At 43.0% G+C, this 19,561-nt stretch overlaps 2 protein-coding genes across 2 annotated transcripts; both read left to right on the forward strand.

Annotated features, from left to right (window-relative positions):
* Positions 1-6,039: 6,039 nt before the first annotated feature.
* LOC115409818 (cilia- and flagella-associated protein 20-like) lies at positions 6,040-7,940 on the forward strand. The gene is made up of 5 exons (XM_030121096.1): positions 6,040-6,123; positions 7,011-7,090; positions 7,318-7,429; positions 7,525-7,713; positions 7,803-7,940. Exons 1-5 carry the CDS (start codon positions 6,040-6,042, stop codon positions 7,938-7,940), a joined length of 603 nt encoding a protein of 200 aa, XP_029976956.1.
* A 9,202-nt stretch (positions 7,941-17,142) lies between these two features.
* Positions 17,143-19,114, forward strand: LOC115409229 (cilia- and flagella-associated protein 20). Its single transcript, XM_030120300.1, has 6 exons — positions 17,143-17,301; positions 17,960-18,039; positions 18,253-18,364; positions 18,464-18,652; positions 18,741-18,854; positions 18,941-19,114. The coding sequence occupies exons 1-6, from the start codon at positions 17,218-17,220 to the stop codon at positions 18,944-18,946; spliced, it is 585 nt and encodes a 194-aa protein (XP_029976160.1). The 5' UTR covers positions 17,143-17,217; the 3' UTR covers positions 18,947-19,114.
* Positions 19,115-19,561: the final 447 nt, after the last annotated feature.

Raw genomic sequence — 19,561 nt, forward strand, 5'->3', positions numbered from 1 at the left:
CAATGTGCATTTACAGTTTCAGTCTAGCAGGGTAATTTCATCATGCGTATTAATAGAAGCTCATCTCTTCAGGAAATCAAAGCTTTTATTATATTATTCTACACTGTCCCTGTTCATGCTTTTATTTGTTTTTGCTTTAAGTGCAAGAGCTAAAAAAAACCCCCAAACAAACTGAGCTTCATTCCAAATTTTAAAAGTGTAGTTATTATTTGGCATAGTGTCATAAGAGGAAAGATGGGTCATGACATTCATAAGGGGTCATTTTACTGTATTTTAGTGCATCTATTGAGTCTTTTGAGAATCTAAATATAATGTTCAGTGTTCTCAATGTTCAAGGCTTATCTGTCAGAAACAGAAGATTGGTTCTCTGGCTGGTATCCTCTGATAATATATCAGAGACCTGCAGTTAAAAGAAAAAAAGCAGCCACACTGACAGTCTCAGCACCATGGAAGCATCCATTCATCCATCCATTGTCTATACAGCTCTATCCATCCCCGGGTTTTCTGGAAACAATGGCCAAACACTGAGAGACAGATACACTCATGTTCACTTTATTTATGCTTTATCTTCATTTCCAATGTGACCACAGGGAGAACATGCAAACTACACACACACTCAGATTTGAACCAGGGACATTCTCGCTATAAGGTGAGTATATGTTCACCACACCGCTGTGCTAAATCGCCATGGAAACAAAATAATCAAATTATCTTGCTCAAGAGGTTCAACCCCGTCCTTGAGCCTCTATTGTGTATTGTTCAGCTTTATGATAGATGTTTTATTTCAAGCACACGGTGGCCGCCCTCTGAATTTTTTTCTCCCCTACAGTCATTGGAAATTGGAACACATTTTTGCTGATCTTATTTTTCCTCTTGCTAAAGATTTATTTTCATAAGCAAACAGTACATCATGCCGTGCCGTGGTGGTATTTTAGCACTTTCTATGAAACACAAATATATGAATGCATGAAACACTGACACTAAATGAGAGAAGAAAGAGAAAATATCGGCCCATCTTATGAATTCAAAGAGATTTATGAAAAGGATCACAGGTGCCAGATGTGCTCACAAAACTCATTCATTAGTGCAACATGTTTTTTTCCACTTCAGATTACATTATTATTACAATATGATCATGCTCTAGCTATTTCATCAAATGCATTTTGGTCAGTGACAGAAAACAGCTCTGCTGTTCACTCGGTGTTCACCTTAAATTTCAAATATTTATAGGGTTTTTTCCTGTTGTGCAAAAAATATTATTTTATTATCATAAACCAGTGAAATGCAGTTGTGTTTGTTGCACATGAGTAAGGACCTTTTAGAGCAAGATAATAACATTTTTCTTCTTTACTATTCTTTCACCACTATCCTAAAAACTTCCTCAAACATCTTGGGCCTCCTACAGTGTGACTGCGTGCATGAATGCCTGCGTGCAAGTGTGTTCATCATATTTTTTCGTAATCATGAACCTGACATTTTTTCCTTCAGTGTGAGGACTCAAGTCTTGGATTCTTAATCAGCTGAGTCAAAAATTTCCTAAGTAAGAATAGGCTTCCTGAGTTTCTCATGGACAACAATATATTATATCCTGAGAGTTATTTAAATGCATTATAGATCTAATGACACATATGGTTTCAGAGTGAATTTTGTTTGGAAAATACTCTGTGTGATGTATGTGAAATAAGTCATTTCAGTAGAAGTGGCACGAGTGTAACCTGTGGATGAGTATTCACATATTCAGTAAGCCTCTTTCTGCCGGTGTCAGCAGGCCTTATATCTTGTTCTGGACAGGTTATTCAGGAGAATCTCCATGCTCACTGTATTCATTTGCAATAGTGCATTAAATTGTTTGAGCTGTGGAAATACCAGATTCTTCTCAGATTCCAATACTGAGTCCTGACACCACCCTGTTTAAAAATCTGACTCAAAATGTCTCAGCATGGCCCTGTTGCTGTGTGTGATCTCAAGAAGAAAACATTCTGTTCAGCACTGCCCCCCACAGTCAGACAGAGGTACTAAATATTGCTTTTGAGATATAGTACGTACATACATTCTTTTTCTATACTATTCATCCACCCATATTCTGCAGGGTTAGAAGCCTATATTGTTCCTCAATATGCTGTGCTTTTCAAGACTTTACATATTGATGTTAAACTGAACACCCAATGAATAATAAGAGATCGAAGGTTCAATGAAAATGCCCTGAACATACACAGAAGTGAATTATTTGACATGAATTTAATATAACCTGTGTATCAATAAATAATAAATATTTAGTAACCAATCAATTACAAAAGTTAAAAAGCAATTGCATCAGAGTGGAAGATGCTATGATCTAGTGGAAAAGAGATACTGCATCTTCTTCTTCTTCCAGTCTCCAACAACCACAAGTCACTGCACTCATTGATAAAAAGAGCATTTCACCTGCTGACAAACTGCTCTACTTAAAGAAATACGTCGGAGGCTCAGCTTGCAAGACACTTGAGGGCATCTTCTACAGAAATGACAGTGATGCATACTAAGATGTGAGGGAACGCCTCAACCAAAGATGCGGACATTCATTTGTCATCCAGAAGGCGTTCAGAGAAAGGCTGGCAAAATTAACTGATTTCATTCTTTGGGCCTGCCCCTGGCAAGGCGCAAAGATTACAATCCTAGCCGGGCTTCGTCCAGGGTCGACATTTTATTATTCTTTTGAAGCGAAAATTTTGTCCCACACCGTTTGCAGCAGCACCACAAAAGTCACATTAAAGCGTGTGTAAATTCCGGAGATGGTGTACTCTGACTTTTCTCGGCATTCTGGTGAAAAATCACCGACAAAATTGCAAAAAACTGACTTTTTTTCCCCTTGTAGTCCGGATGAGAGTTGGCCAAAAATCACCCAAAAAAAATAATCCCCGAACAACTCCATGGTGAGTCGCCATACTTACACATTTTACTTATCAAAACAGAGGCATTTTTGTCCTCTACGCAGATGTGAAAACCTCATTTCAACATCTTTTACCAAATTTAAGCTATGAGCCTTCAATTATGGAGAGATTTTTCAGCTGTTTTTGGATTTTACAATGGGCAAACCAGCCCCGCCAACTCCAAATCCACATTTACATTTTGGAGCTGGGGAGGGTCTAATACATCTGTATAGAAAAAGCTGTCAGTTGCCGCCAGTTTCTGTGTGTTCTGTAAAATCAATGTGAAATCTCTCCCCTCTGAAGCACAAAACTGAGAGTAAACCGATTCCAGGTCAACATCTTCACATGGGGTCATGTTATCTCGCCCTTCACTTGTCCCCTTCACGTGCGGGCCACCTAGTTTTCCTGCTGGGCAGGTGTGCCAGATCGAGCAGGAGGTGAATCAGGGACTGGAGTGGCAGTGCAGGTCACAGCCTGATGACCAGCAATATGGCAGCGGAAGCACAACCGTTCATTTCGACAATGAGCTACCGTGTCATGGTCGCCATTACCACAAATCACACATGGACCCCGGAACCTTGGTCGAGCACCCTGCCTGGGTCGAGGTGTTCTCGAACGCACCGATGACTCCTGCTGCAATAAACGCTCCAGAAGTGTGATGACATGGCTCAGAGACTGACCTTCACTAGCTGGAGGTTTATCAGCAACAGGTTGCTGTGGGGCAGGGGAGGGCTCGCTGTACTCTGAACATGGCTGTGCAGAACCTCTCCAGTCTGAACAGACTGACGTTGTTGGAGTCGTCTTCTCCTATGGTGCTCGTCCAGCCACACCTGAACATCAGAAGCCGTCCACTCTTCAAGTGGTTTGCAGCTGAAGACTACTGGCAGTTCAGGGTCAGGACAGTGTGTAATGAACATGATGGTTGCTTCTCTAGAGGGGTTGTCAAGAGTCTTGTCCTGTCTTTTCAGTCCCTCCTCAGCAGCATCTAATGCATTATTAAGCCGAATCCAATAGTCAACAGCAGTCTCGGGGGGGGGGGGGGGGGGGGGGGGGGGGGGTTTGGTGTCATAAAAATCAGCTCGAGGCATAAAAGATGTCACAGAGTCACTGAAGTGCTGTTTGAGTATGTCAAAGACGGGGCGAGGCCATTGGTCCAAACTCGGGGAAGGATTGCTGCGTAGCCCCACTCTCACAACACCGCGTGCTCGCCCTCGTAACTTACTCAAAACCTCCTCTGCTTGGTCACACACCCGAATGTCTCTCTTACGCAGATACACTTTCACAGACTCCTCCCATTCAGTAACTGAGATCCTGTCAGTGCTGTCTCCCCAAAATGGATGAGGCTCATAACTGTCATGGGTGACTGTCAGGTTAACCTTGGAGGGATCAGTAATAGCAGAGCGAGTCAAACTGGTATCTGAGGCTGGAATAGACTTCAGACATGAGACAATATTCTCACCAACGCTGGCTCCAATTTGTTTCATCAAATCAGTGAGCAGATTAGCAGGAACATGTCCCCCATCTTGATCCACAGAATGAGAAGCAGCATTACCAGACCTCTCTTCAGTCATCCCCACTCACTGTTTGGCCTGCTTTTGCATGGTGAGGAGTAGATGAAAGGTTTTTCTACTGACAGACCACCAACTGCATGTAATGAGGGGTTGAAGAACATTTTCAGACCCCTGCCAACAGTTGACCAGTTCAAATCATCCATGGTTACAGAGAAGCACAAAATTTCATAAAACGAAAGAACAAAATCACTGAAAGACAATGAAGAATTGATATTAAAACTACTGACACACTAAATGAAAACTTTTCTAAATTTATCTTCTTCAGTTCCACACTCAATAAAATTTTCCCCCATCCCTTGTATCCCAGCTTTCCAAAACGTGCTTTCTTTTTTTTTTTTTTGTCCTTCATACTCGTAACCACGGCCTCCTGCGGGATGCGAGCCACAGACTCCACGCGCTGCAACACTGCCGGCTTCCACACGCAGACAGCCACAACAGTCCCGTGATGAATGGCTAGCGGCTCTGTACTCTCTCCTGCGTTGTGTTTGAATCAGGCCAGGACACTTGATTTCTGCTGTTTATTTCTGTGGACTGGTGAAGCACACGCCGTCATACACTCACAGACGCGCACATATGAAGTCTGAAAGCCTGCTAAAAACACAAAAGAAAATTTTAACAATAAAGAAAATGTGGCAATTTCGTTTAGCATCTATTTTCCACGACTTACCATGGCGCCGACCCGCGGGCCCTCAAAAGTCACGGGGTACGCACGTGCAGGTGAACCTGTGAAAAAAACAACACAGAGAGTTTAAATTCACGTTTATTTGTGGGGGTGGGGGTGTTGCCCGTGTGCGTTTTCATCCCTCTAGCCCCAGCGGAAGCCTTTCCTGGGGGTTTCCGGGCCCGTTTTCAGAGCAAATTTGAAAAACGCCTTAACAGAGTGTCTTTTGCTCACCATTTTTTTAAATACTGGACCAAACGCGCTCAAACTTGCATGGAATGTCAGTCTCGACACCACATTCGTATGTGCCGGCTGTGGTGGCTGTAGCACAAAGGGAAACACCCGAAAAAAAAGTAAAACTCGTGATTTTCTATTTTCACGTTTTTATTAATTTCCCAAAAACGGTGATAGGTGGCTTGCTGAAGCTTTCACACCTTCTTTGGAGTGACCTTACAAACCTCTTTGGCTATTTTCATCCCTCCAGTCCTCCAGCACCTGTAGAAGTATGCCAATGGGGCACAATGTATTATTTGTGGCTAAAAAAGGAGCTAACTTGAGCTGTTTGCATTAATAGCTCCCAAATGGTGAAATCTCTCCGGCTAAGACAGAATCTCTCTGGTCTCACACCGTTTGGAGCAGCACCACAAAAGTCACATCAAAACGTGTGTAAATTCCGGGACTGGTGTGCTATGAATTTTCTTGGTGTTCCAGTGAAAAATAACCGAGAAAATGGCCAAAAACCTGCATTTTTTTCCCCCATTCATTCCAGACCACAGTCTCCCCAGTGATGACATCATCAGCCACATAGCAACCCAGGGGTTCTAAATTTCTTTTGACTTGCAAACTGAAACAAATCTGTCCACAGACGTAACGCTCGCTGGGAAAAAACACAGAAAAGATGTTTAAAAACACATTCCAGGGCGGATTCTTATCCATCCTTTACAGCATAGGCAGTAAGCCTTTACAAATATGGGACCAAAAGGTAAGCTACACATTTAAACTAGAAAATTCCAGCGGAAATTTCAACTTTGTGCCTGCGATCTGTGTGTGTGTGTGTGTGTGTGTGTGTGTGTGTGTGTGTGTGTGTGTGTGTGTGTGTGTGTGTTTGTATTTGTATAACTTTTCCATACTCCTTCTGTGAGCTCTGGGCTCAGATCAGCCATGGCAGAGTCTGCAGCTGCGCTGCTGTTGCCATGGAAACAAGCTCCACTCTCCAGGCCTGACAGTGAATCAGCAGTTTTTCATGTATTGCACTTGGTTGAAGAAATGTCGTTTCTCGAGAGAGGCGAGAGGCAAAATTGAATTTTTGTTTTTCCTCTGTCAGTGTCAGAAGCCTTTTATGAATTTATCGTGAAAATTTCATGTCTGTAGGATCATCCATATGGGATGAGAAATAAATACCTGGAGAGAGAGCTGTTTGACATAGAGACCAAATGACCAGATTGTGAGCGTCACAACAAAAATCTCTACGTTCTTAGGAATACTTTGTGAACATTGAGCCAGAAATGTGGCCATGGGGACGAGACAGATAATTTTTTTGTAGATTACACACGCATTGTAAACTCCTGAAACGGCTGAAATTCTCTCTGTACTTGAAGGCTGATCATTTTGTCAGACCGTGGGTCAGGGGGGTTGCTGGGGGAGTGACCCTGCCTGCGTGCAAGCATTATGTTGTCTCTGTGTTGGTGTGTGAGATATTCCTGGTGCTTAGTTGTTTTAACAGTAATGCCCGGTTGAGCAAAGAGCAGCAGTCTCCTCATCTCCTGCCTTCAAGTCGCCGCTCGGCGCTACAATATCTTTCTCTTTAAAACATTGTGTTTCTCAAGTTTGCTTTAATCGGCCTGAAAAATTGTTATTGTGTGTTTACAGGTAAAGAATGGCCACATTAAGAGAGTCACTGACAATGACATACAGTCAAGCGTGTTGGAGGTTGAAGGAACAAATGTCAGGTGAGTGATATTAAATATGAATACTTCAAGAATCTTTTATCCTTTGTCCAGGACATTTAAATCAATCTAATCTGATGTTATCAGCCTGTATTTTTAATGTGTTTTATGTTAGTGTTTTTTAATTAATATTGATGTCGGCACTTGTGTTATTATACCTCCTAATTCACATCTTGTGTTGGATTTAAAAGATTCTCCTAACTTCTCCTTTTCAACTCCCCCTGCTACAGCACCACCTACATAACATGTCCTGCTGATCCAAAGAAGACACTTGGCATCAAACTACCTTTTTTGGTGATGATCGTAAAGAACCTCAAAAAGTATTTCAGCTTTGAAATTCAGGTACAGATACATTCTCCTCTCCTTGTCAAAAAATGAATCCGAGTTTTGTGGTCACTCATGTGTTATTCGTCTCCACGTGTCTTTACAACGTGTAGGTGTTGGATGATCAAAATGTGCGCCGCCGGTTTCGGGCAAGCAACTACCAAAGCATGACTCAAGTAAACCCGTTCATCTGCACCATGCCCTTGAGGCTGGATGACGGTTGGAACCAGATACAGGTCAACCTGTCAGATTTCACCAGGAGGGCCTATGGCACCAACTACATCGAGACACTGCGAGTCCAGGTTAGTGCAGTAACACAGACGACAAAGCATCTGTCTGGATCAGCTCCTTTAAATGATTTTTTTGTGCTGATGTCTCACCTGTTTTTCAGATTCATGCAAACTGTCGCATCAGGAGAGTGTACTTCACAGACAGGCTGTACTCTGAGGATGAGCTCCCAGCAGATTTCAAACTCTATTTGCCTGTCCAGAGCCAAAAGGCAAAGGTGAGAACCCACATTCTTTTTTAACTGTGCTTGTTCAAATAGTGGTAGTGTGTTTTCTCTGTGGCAGACATTAATGACATTTTTCGTTTCTTACAGCAAGAGACCACCACTCCCTGTGCTGTCCCACCAGAGGTGAGTGTGAGTTCACAATGAAGATTTAGATCTGTGTGTATGTAACATGAAATTTAAAACTTTTTTCTTCTTGTTATGTTTTTGTAAATGGTCTTGTTAAGGTCCACAACGGCGCAATAATAACAGGCACCACCACCCAACATCCCGAGCAGAGGGGGGTCACAGGTGGAGGAAAGAGACAGGAGACTGAGGGACGGGAAGAGCAACACAAAGCAGACGGGGACGGTGGAAAATCGAACTGCACTCTAGCGGATGGGGAAAAACCGAACTAAAGAGCAAAAAGGGATTGTCTGGGACAGCACCAGAAACGAAAGAGCTAAAGGGACATTCTGAACGGGACCAGAGACGAAAGAGCTAAAGGGACACTCGGGATAGGACCACAAACAAAAGAGCTAAAGGGACACTCGGGATAGGACCAGAAACAAAAGAGCTAAAGGGACACTCGGGATAGGACCAGAAGCGAAAGGGCAAAAGGGACACTCGGGATAGGACCAGAAACAAAAGAGCTAAAGGGACACTCAGGATAGGACCAGAAACGAAAGGGCTAAAGGGACACTCGGGATAGGACCAGAAACAAAAGAGCTGAAGGGACACTCGGGATAGGACCAGAAACAAAAGAGCTGAAGGGACACTCGGGATAGGACCAGAAACAAAAGAGCTAAAGGGACACTCGGGATAGGACCAGAAACAAAGGACCTAAAGGGACACTCGGGATAGGACCAGAAACAAAAGAGCTAAAGGGACACTCGGGACGGGACCAGAAACGAAAGGGCTGAAGGGACACTCGGGACGGGACCAGAAACTAAAAAGCTAAAGGGACACTGTGGACGGAACCAAAAACTAAAGAGCGAGAGGGACACTGTGGATGGGACCAGAAACAAAAGAGCTAAAGGGACACTCGGGATAGGACCAGAAACAAAAGAGTTAAAGGGACACTCGGGACAGGAATCGAAACAAAAGAGCTAAAGGGACACTCGGGATAGGACCAGAAACAAAAGAGCTAAAGGGACACTCAGGATAGGACCAGAAACGAAAGGGCTAAAGGGACACTCGGGATAGGACCAGAAACAAAAGAGCTGAAGGGACACTCGGGATAGGACCAGAAACAAAAGAGCTAAAGGGACACTCGGGATAGGACCAGAAACAAAGGAGCTAAAGGGACACTCGGGATAGGACCAGAAACAAAAGAGCTAAAGGGACACTCGGGACGGGACCAGAAACGAAAGGGCTGAAGGGACACTCGGGACGGGACCAGAAACGAAAGGGCTAAAGGGACACTCTGGACGGGACCAGAAACTAAAAAGCTAAAGGGACACTGTGGACGGAACCAAAAACTAAAGAGCGAGAGGGACACTGTGGATGGGACCAGAAACTAAAGAGTTAAAGGGACACTCGGGACAGGAATCGAAACTGAAGAGCTAAAGGGACACCTGGGACGGGACCAGAAACTAAAGAGCTAAAGGGACACTGTGGACAGGACCAGAAACTAAAGAGCTAGAGGGACACTGTGGATGGGACCAGAAACTAAAGAGTTAAAGGGACACTCGGGACAGGAATCGAAACTGAAGAGCTAAAGGGACACTCGGGACAGGAATCGAAACTGAAGAGCTAAAGGGACACTCTGGACAGGAACTGAAACGAAAGAGCTAAAGGGACACTGTGGACAGGACCAGAAACTAAAGAGCTAGAGGGACACTGTGGATGGGACCAGAAACTAAAGAGTTAAAGGGACACTCGGGACAGGAATCGAAACTGAAGAGCTAAAGGGACACTCGGGACAGGAATCAAAACTGAAGAGCTAAAGGGACACTCGGGACAGGAATCGAAACTGAAGAGCTAAAGGGACACTGTGGACAGGACCAGAAACTAAAGAGCTAGAGGGACACTGTGGATGGGACCAGAAACTAAAGAGTTAAAGGGACACTTGGGACAGGAACAGAAACTAAAGAGCTAACGGGACACTGTAGGCAGGACCATAAACTAAAGGGCTAAATGGACACTAGTCTAGACGGAACCGGAAAGTAAAGCACTAAAGGGACACTCTGGATGGGACCAGAAACTAATGGGCTAAAGGGACACTGTGGACAGGACTAGAAACTAATGGGCTAAAGGGACACTGTGGACAGGACTAGAAACTAAAGGGCTGTGGAGGAGGGGCATGGTTTGCTCTCGGCTGCAGGAGAGAGGGAGGCGGTGAAGCGGCTCAAGGAGCCAGTGTCTGAGGTGCAGCAGGTGCTGGCAATTGGTTTGATGACTGTCTCTCCTGCTAGAAGTAGTGTGCTGGACCGGGCTGGGGGAGAGAGAGGAGCAGAGCTGCACTGATGGCAGCAGAAGCTGGAGGAAGCCAGCTCACGCAAGCCTGAAAAGGCTGGACCCTGGGACGACCAGGACGAGAACTGCACGGTGTGGCGGCAGCTAGAGAAGCCCACTGGACTGAGATGTGGGGATTGGGCCCACTGACACGTGCAATAAAGAAGCTTGAACTCACTGGCTGTGGAGTCACCTGTGTCTAGCCGACCCGCGGTAGCACTTGCGTGCTACATTGGCGCGCAACGTGGGCACCGTGCAGTTCTCGTCCTGGTCGTCCCAGGGTCCAGCCTTTTCAGGCTTGCGTGAGCTGGCTTCCTCCAGCTTCTGCTGCCGTCAGTGCAGCTCTGCTCCTCTCTCTCCCCCAAGCCCGGTCCAGCACACTACTTCTAGCAGGAGATACAGTCATCAAATCAATTGCCAGCACCTGCTGTACCTCGGACACTGGCTCCCTGAACCGCTTCCCCGCCTCCCTCTCTCCTGCAGCCAAGAGCAAACCATGCCCCTCCTCCACAAGGGCTAAAGGGACACTCTGGACGGAACCGGAAAGCAAAGGACTAAAGGGACACTGTGGACAGGACCAGAAACTAAAGAACTAAAGGGACACTCTGGATGGAACCGGAAAGTAAAGGAGTAAAGGGACACTCTGGACGGAACCGGAAAGTAAAGAACTAAAGGGACACTCTGGATGGAACCGGAAAGTAAAGAACTAAAGGGACACTCTGGATGGAACCGGAAAGTAAAGGACTAAAGGGACACTCTGGACGGAACCGGAAAGTAAAGGATTAAAGGGACACTCTGTTCTGTGCAGAGGAGTTAAAGATGCTCTGTAGCTACACCCGTTCAAAGCAATGGCGACGCTTCATACAGATGTCTGTTTCAAGTTTATTCAATCTCCCACCAAATTACTTTGACTTATGATAACCCTTGTGCAAACATTTCAATAAATCAAGTGATTTTTTCCCTTGCAGAAGTAAACAACAGGTATCTCATTCCTTTCAGTTCTGAATTGATACTTTCAATTATCTGCACAGCTTTGTGTTTACAGACTGATCACTTTAGAACAAATTTTAGTTGTTTTCTACCAGCACAACTAATTTAAGAATGGGATGCTCAAGGATAGATAAATGAGTGAGTCTTTGCCCCTGATTCTTCAGTGTTTTATTTCTCATTTGTACAGTGGCTTTACGAACCAGTCCATCCTCATCTTTGCAAACATCTAGCACTCTTCCCAGTCTCCACTTGGCAAAATCTCTTCTTCGACAATGACGATATTTCCAATGTTTACATTTAATCTTGAAGAGTGCCAGCAATGTCTGAGCGAGATGTATGCTAGATACTCCTTCCTCCTTACATTTCCGTGTTGAAAGCATCTTTTTGTGCCAGCTTTACAAGCACAAAACTGGCTTGTCTTTTGCCTTCAACAGTTATACCCTCTGCTATTTTGTCTCGTTTTGCTAGTCTCTGGATCCGAGCAACCACATTTAATGCTGTATGCCATCTTGAGAAACATTTAAATCTCTCCAAAAACTTTTCCTCTTCAATCACATTTGTGTGTAATGCTTGAGTCGTTTTGATTTCTGGACTTCTGGATCTCCCACCATAAACTGGGGAGTTGGTTTTGGTGCCAGAATTTCTCTTTGCCACAGAAATTTTGGTCCAGTGAGCCAATTCAAGCTAATCAACTCTGCCATCCTGAGGCCTCTGGAGGCGTGATCAGCTGGATTTTGGTCAGTCTCAACATGGTAGCATTGTGCTGGGTCTGTTGTTTCCCTGATCCTTTGAACTGGATTTGCTATGAAGACATGAAATCTTGGGGCTCCATTGTTAATGTAGCCTAAGACCACCTGTGAATGTTATTCAGTTCATGATTTATGCACTAGAGAGTTAAAAAAAATGTTTAAATACTAATTCATGAAGGTAAAATGGATTTGTTGGTTAAAAATTGGATAAAAACTGTTCTATTAAGAAGAGAAACTGTAGTCAAAGGTGAAAATGGATAAATAATTATATATATAAAATGTATCACCATTATGTTGTAACAATGTGTGACACATTTTCATTTTATTTCATAATGGCAATAAAGAATTGTTTGATTTCATTTAGTAGTAGCCTTGTTTCTATACAGACTAGGTTTTTGAAACCTTCAGAAAACTTTGATGTTGAGAAATGGATTCTCCTTGATGAAGGAGATGGCGAGCCCCAGCAAGTGACCAGGACCCCCCTTAATCCAAGTAGCAGATCAAGAATTCCTGCTGCTGAGGGTGGGAAGCCTTCATCACCCATCAAACAAAGGATGCGTGGCAGTAGCGTCCAACCACATCTGACTATTCTGACTGAACTTTAGAGCTCTTAGACTTGACTTGACTTTACTTTGATTTGACTGAAACTAAACTTAAAAGACTAACCAGGATCTAAAGGAACACTGACCTGAACATTTGAAAGGGAATTTTCACCCCTTTTGAGAACATTTTATTTTTGAGGAACTGATTTTTTTGATAAATGGTGGTGATGTTTCCTTAAAGAGTTGAATGTTTTGCACTGAATCTATATTTTCTATTTTATATTAAGCTCATTGTTATTCAAGTTCAATCATTTTGTGGCTCCATTTATTCATTGTGAATTTTCACTTCTCTTATAAACCCTCCTCCGAACCTAGTTTCTAGTCCTAATAATTAAGTTAACCCAGGTGGGTTACATATAGATATCCAGAGAATAAAGGCCTCATTAAGGCCAAACCTAACCATAACATCGTACAGGAAACTCCACTCAACCCTGTCAAAGGCTTTCTCTGCATCAAGGGAGACCACAACCTCTGGCACATCAGAATCAGAGGAATAAATGATATCAAAGATATGCCTGGTGTTATGAAGACTGCCGGCCTAACATAAAACCGGTTTGGTCAAGTCCAATAATAGAGGGCAAAGCATGTAGACACAAAGCTAGGATTTTAGAGAGAATTTTGAAGTCGACATTCACCGAGAAATGCCTGTAACTTGTGCAAAGCAACAGATCCTTATCCTTTTTTAAGGAGAAGGGAAATGGTGGCCTCTGAAAGGGACCCTGGGAGACGACCACAGGCGAATGATTCATCATACATGCCCCATAAGCAAGGGGCTAGCTAATCTGAGAAGGTCTTATAGAACTCAGCTGTGAAGCCATCAGGCCCTGGTGACTTGCCATTCTGGAGTGTCGTAATGGCCTCCTTCACTTCCACAACGGTAATGAGCCCACCAAGAGACTCAGCTGCATCGTTATCCACCTGTGGAAAGCTGATATTATCAAGCACATCGCCGGGAGATCTCGGATGGCTAGAGATATATAAAGTGGAGTAAAACTCAACAAGTCTTATTATTTCATCGTGATCAAAACATGTTGCACCAGTAGAAGACTTAACAGCCGGAATTAGTCTTGATGAGGCCTCTGCCCTGGCTAGTTAAGAGAGGAGTCGCCCAGCATTATCACTGGATTCAAAAAAGAGCTGTCTGGATTGCAGAAGGAGTGTTTTGACTTTGATGGTGGAAATAAGATCAAATTCAGTTTGGAGCTTAAAGGAATACTCCGAAGATTTTGGACCCACGCCCCATCCCTATTATTTACAAAGTGAGATAAGCTCATAAATACCTTTGTTGTGTCTGTGTATCCAGTGGCTGGCTCCCAGCTGTTAGCATCGTAGATAGCTTAGCTCAACTGCTGGAGGTGAAGAGGAAACAGAGCTGGACTGACGAAAGTGGACAAAATACTCCTTCCAGTGGACCAGGGGATGGTGTATTAGCACGTGAAGTAAATCCAAATGGTTATGAAACTGACCTCAGTAAATGGCCAGACACACCTGGATTAACCAGTTCATCCTATCATGAAACACAGGAAATAAAGGTGCTGTCTGAACTTCAGAAAGTAATGGAGCTGTGCATATAGCCCATAAAGCTGACCTTGACTTCATGTTGTAGCATGCACACTGAGAGACATAAAAAGTCCGCACACCTATATTAAATATTTGGTAAACATCCTTCAATCACATTTGCAGATAAAGGATGCCTAAAAAATACTAAAAAGTAGTATTTTTGCCAACTTAATGAAGTTTCTCTATATTTTTTTTAGGGCTGTCAAATGATTAAAATTTTTAATCAGATTAATCACAGCTTACAAATTAATTAATCATGATTAATCACAAATAATCGCAATGTCCAACTATGTCTGAAATATACCCTTTTTTTCCTGTATTGCATTAACCAAAAAACGACAGGACGTGATTATATATATTTAACACGTGATGTGTTTTATATTTGAGGCTCCAAATAAAATAAAATTCAAAAAACTAAAACATGCACACCATAGCATAATGTCTGTGTGTGTGTGTGTAGTGCTCCCTCTGCAGTCTCTCTAAAGTTGGCTTTTGGCAGGAGTTACATTTTCTGTTCTGTAACAAATGTAGCACCACAAGAAAAGTAAAACTAAGAGATACCACAGTTTTTTCTTGCACAATTAAACAGGGCATTCTTAGCCAATGTTCCTTTTTGTGTGGAAAACAGAAAAGTGCTTAAACATTTTTTTAATCAAACAAGTACAATCCACGGGGCCAGCGGCTTATCTCCCTCCATATTGCTTTCTTCTTCTGTTTTGATAAATGAATTGATGCCAGGCCTCCTCTGCCTGCTGTCTACTGCCCGTCCATGCTTCAAAATGTCCGCGTGGGTGCGCGTTGGTCCGCGTGACATAAAAATCGTCATAAATTCCTGTCCGCCAGGGTCCGCGCGGACCGATTCGCGGACGTCCGCGCAGCAGACAAAACATGACGGTAAAAGTGAAAGTAGACGGAGCTACAGCCTGACGGAGCTACAGCCTGATGGCTCCACTTACACTTACAGAGTGAAAAACTCGTGGAAAGAGAGAGCAGACTCTGTCTGGAGGGAGGAGAAGGTCTGCACACAGAAGTGAAAGTATCGCTCCGGCGCCGCCCCCGCGATTCAGAAACAGAAAAAAAGGCTAAATAAACTTTAATACCTAATGATAATGTACTGACAGTGTATGTGCTTCTTGATCAGTCGAGGCTGAGGTGAGGCTTCTTCTTCTTCTTCGGTTGCTGGCAGTTTGCAGGCAGCTTGCATTCCACGCGGGTGCACTACCGCCACCCGCTGGTAGAGGTGAGGCTTGTCATAATGCGAATGCGTTAAACTGCGTTAAAAATTTTAACGAGATTGATTACATAAATTAATTAACACAATTAATGTGTTATTTTTGACAGCCCTATTTTTTTTACATACATACACTGTGCTAATGCTACTAGTTTAGCATGGGGGTCCATGGAAACAGCAGGCTGTGGGGGTTTGGCTAACCACGGGGGGGAGGGGGGCAGGAGGAACGTGCAGTGGCTCTCAGCCTCTAGACGAGCTGGGCTGAGGGTGGGGGCCCGGGAGCTAGGGGGCCCATGGCAACTGTAGGGCCTCCTGGAAAGCTAAGCGTACCCCTGCCTATGTCCAGCAGACACCCAGTGTCCTGGAGGAAGTCCAGCCCCAGGATACAGCAGTCCTGAACATCTGCCACCCAAACCGGATGGTGAACACACAGGTCTCCCACACACAACCACAGGTACCCTTTCCCTGCCATGGGGGCCAACTGGCCCGTGACTGTGCAGAGCTGGACTGTCATGTCGTGTCGTATGTCTACTCTAATTGTGATGTCCATGTCAAAATACAATCTGTTCAAATTGTTCATTTTCATCTCTTTTTGCACAGCTGTAATCTTTCATGGAAGCCTCTCCTTCTATTAACTCCCAGCTTTCAGCCAATCTGGGTTTTCTCTCAGCAACCAATCTGCTGGGAACTGTCAGCTGAGCACTGCATCTGAATGTGATCAGTACTGAGCATCTCCATGCTCACTGTATTCATACGCAATACTGCATTAAACAGTTTGAGCTGTGGAAATACCAGATTCTAATACTGAGTCATGACACTACCCTGTTTTAAAAATCTGACTCAAAATGTCTCAGCATGGCCCTGTTGCTGTGTGTTCTCAAGAAAACATTCTGTTCAGCACTGCCCCCCACAGTCAGACAGAGGTACTAAATATTGCTTTTGAGATCTCCATTCATACATTATTTTTCTCTGCTATTCATCCACCCATATTCTGCAGGGTTAGAAGCCTATATTGTTCCTCAACATGCTGTGCTTTTCAAGACTTCACACATTGATGTTAAACTGAACACCCAATGAATAATAAGAGATCAAAGGTTCCATGAAAATACTCAGATTATACGCAAGATATCTTTGATTTGAAATGAATGTAACCAGTGTATCAATAAACAAAAAATATTTATCAACCAATCAGTTTAGAAAAGTTAAAATGCAATTGTATCAGAGCGGAAGGTGCAATGCGTCTAGCTTTTATTGACTCTCCAACAACCACAGGTCAACAAATTCAGCAAACATCAGCCTCTTTTTTTAATTGGAAAATCTCCAAAAAAAAGAAAGACAGGAAGAATTGCTTTCAAAGTGGAATCTACTACTTATTGACCCTAAAATTTCACTTGACGTTCTCGCGACAGAATGTTGCCATGACGACAGTGAGACGTCCACATTAAGCACCCGGAGTGAACAACAGTCGATAAACTTTGGTTCCTGGGCAACACGAAAAAACAAATTAATCGATCCGTAGGATCTTTTCTTTTATCACACTACTGAAACCGTTTGTGAGCGTCTCAAGACGCCAGAAATCTGGGGAGTTTTTCGTTCGTATTTATGCGCCAGAAACAACACAGTTTTGGACCGGAACTGGAGATTTCTGGGCGGAAGTAGTTGCGCTGGAAACGGAAACAAATAATCTGTACACAGAGTGACGCTCGCTCGTAACTCAACGCAGGAATATGTTTAAAAACACTTTCCAGAGCGGGTTCTTGTCAATCCTCTACAGTATTGGCAGTAAGCCTTTACAAATATGGGACAAAAAGGTAAGCTGAACATTTTAATTGAAACAGTAAAGCTGAAATGTGCGAGATTTCCGCGTCTTGCCGCGTTGATTGCGGACGTTATGCTGTGTTGGAAGAAGAAACTCAAACGGCGAAGTCTCTTATGTGATATATTCAGTGCAGTGAGGGGTTGCATATTTATAATAAAATCCAGTCTTTAAAAAGTGATAAAACACCCAGTCCATTTATGTTTAGTGTTCTTGAAAATTAAGTCGTGACCGATAACCCTGTCTGTTCCCCCTGTTCTCCCACATTTTAACATGCGATTTAACATGTTTCAGCATTAAGATGATTGACGTGTACCTCCTAAAACTGAGAGTATCATCTTAAAAATTTGCGAGTTTTGTCAGTTTTTGTCTGTTCTGTTCATTTTGTCTAAAATATTTCTATAATTTCGAGTACCGTATGTCCTAATTCTATCACTATTACTACTGATTATAGAGTTTAATAAAAAGGGCTTAAAAATATAGTGCCCACGTTATATATCAATAATCACTTAAGCTGTATAAGTTAAGTTTAAGAAAGATAAGTGTTTCAGTTGTTACATTGAGATGAAATTTTTTTTTAATAGCTGATTTGAGCTTTGTGTTTCACAAGTTTGCTTCAAGGGGCCTGAAAAAATGTTTTTGTGTGTTTCCAGGTAAAGAATGGCCACATAAAGAGAGTCACTGACAATGACATACACTCAAACGTGTTGGAGGTTGAAGGAGCAAATGTCAGGTGAGTGATATTTGCTGTGAATACTTCAGGAATCTCTTTATCCTTCGTCCAGGACATTTAGATTAATCTAACACATGTTATCTGTCTCTATTTGTAATGTATTTTATGCTGCAGTCTTTTTTTTCTTCTAGAAATTGATGTCGACACTTGTTTTATTATATCTCCTAATTTACAACTTCTCCTAACTTCTCCATTTCAACTCCCTTACTGCAGCACCACCTACATAACATGTCCTGCTGATCCAAAGAAGACGCTTGGTATCAAACTACCATTTTTGGTGATGATTATAAAGAACCTCAAAAAGTACTTCACCTTTGAAATTCAGGTACAGATGCAGACATCTTCATCTTCTTGTCAAAAGATGAATCCAAGTTTTGTGGTCACTCATGTGTTATTCGTCTCCACGTGTCTTTACAACATGCAGGTGTTGGATGATAAAAATGTTCGCCGCCGGTTTCGGGCAAGCAACTACCAAAGCACAACTCGAGTAAAGCCATTTATCTGCACCATGCCCATGAGGCTGGATGATGGTTGGAACCAGATACAGTTTAACCTGTCGGATTTCACCAGGAGGGCCTATGGCACCAATTACACCGAGACACTGCGAGTCCAGGTTAGTGCAGTAACACAGACGACAAAGTATCTGTCTGGATCAGCTCCTTTAAATGCTTTTTTATGCTGATGTCTCACCTGTTTTTCAGATTCATGCGAACTGTCGCATAAGGAGGGTGTACTTCTCAGACAGACTCTACTCTGAGGATGAGCTCCCAGCAGAGTTTAAACTCTACTTGCCTGTCCAGAGCCAAAAGGCAAAGGTGAGAACACACTGTGCTTGTTCTAACAGTGGTAGTGTGTTTTCTCTGTGGCAGACGTTAATGACATTTCTCGTTGTTTCTTACAGCAATAGACCACCACTCGCTGTTCTGTCCCACCAGAGGTTGTTGGGAGTTCAGAAGGAAGAATTAAATCTGTATCGATGTAATATGAAATTTAAACCTTTTTTCTTCTTGTTGTGTTCACGCTGTAAATTTTAATCATTCTCCTGTCTTGTTTTCACAATAAAGTTTTTCATAGACTGGCGTGCCTGCAGATTTTGATCCACAGTGCTGTTGCCAAGAAACTATGGTGTCACAGTTAGAGCTACACACAGATTGTAAAGATTGCTGAGTTTATATCATACATTTCTTCCAAAGTAAAAATACGTGAAAACAGAAAATGAAAAAGTTAAAAACTTCAGAGTACTCATTCTATGTTGGTCTGTAAATTCAGTCAGTAGTAAAAGGTTGGTCAGATGTTTCATTTCCTATCAGCATTTTCAGTGGAGGAGTCATCACATTCCTTTTTGGGAGAAGTGAAAACTTATTTAAAAATGTCTACATCGCCTTCTACTGTGGGCTCTGAATTAACTAACCTTTCATTCCGTAAGCCGTGCTGCTTCTCTGTTGACTTTAAAAGGAAAGAAAAAAAGCACCATCACCAACAGCATGTAATCCAACAAAAGAGGTGATTTTTGTGCAAGCAC

This window comes from Salarias fasciatus, chromosome 22 (genome assembly GCF_902148845.1).
Source record: "Salarias fasciatus chromosome 22, fSalaFa1.1, whole genome shotgun sequence".
NCBI classification, from domain to species: domain Eukaryota; kingdom Metazoa; phylum Chordata; class Actinopteri; order Blenniiformes; family Blenniidae; genus Salarias; species Salarias fasciatus.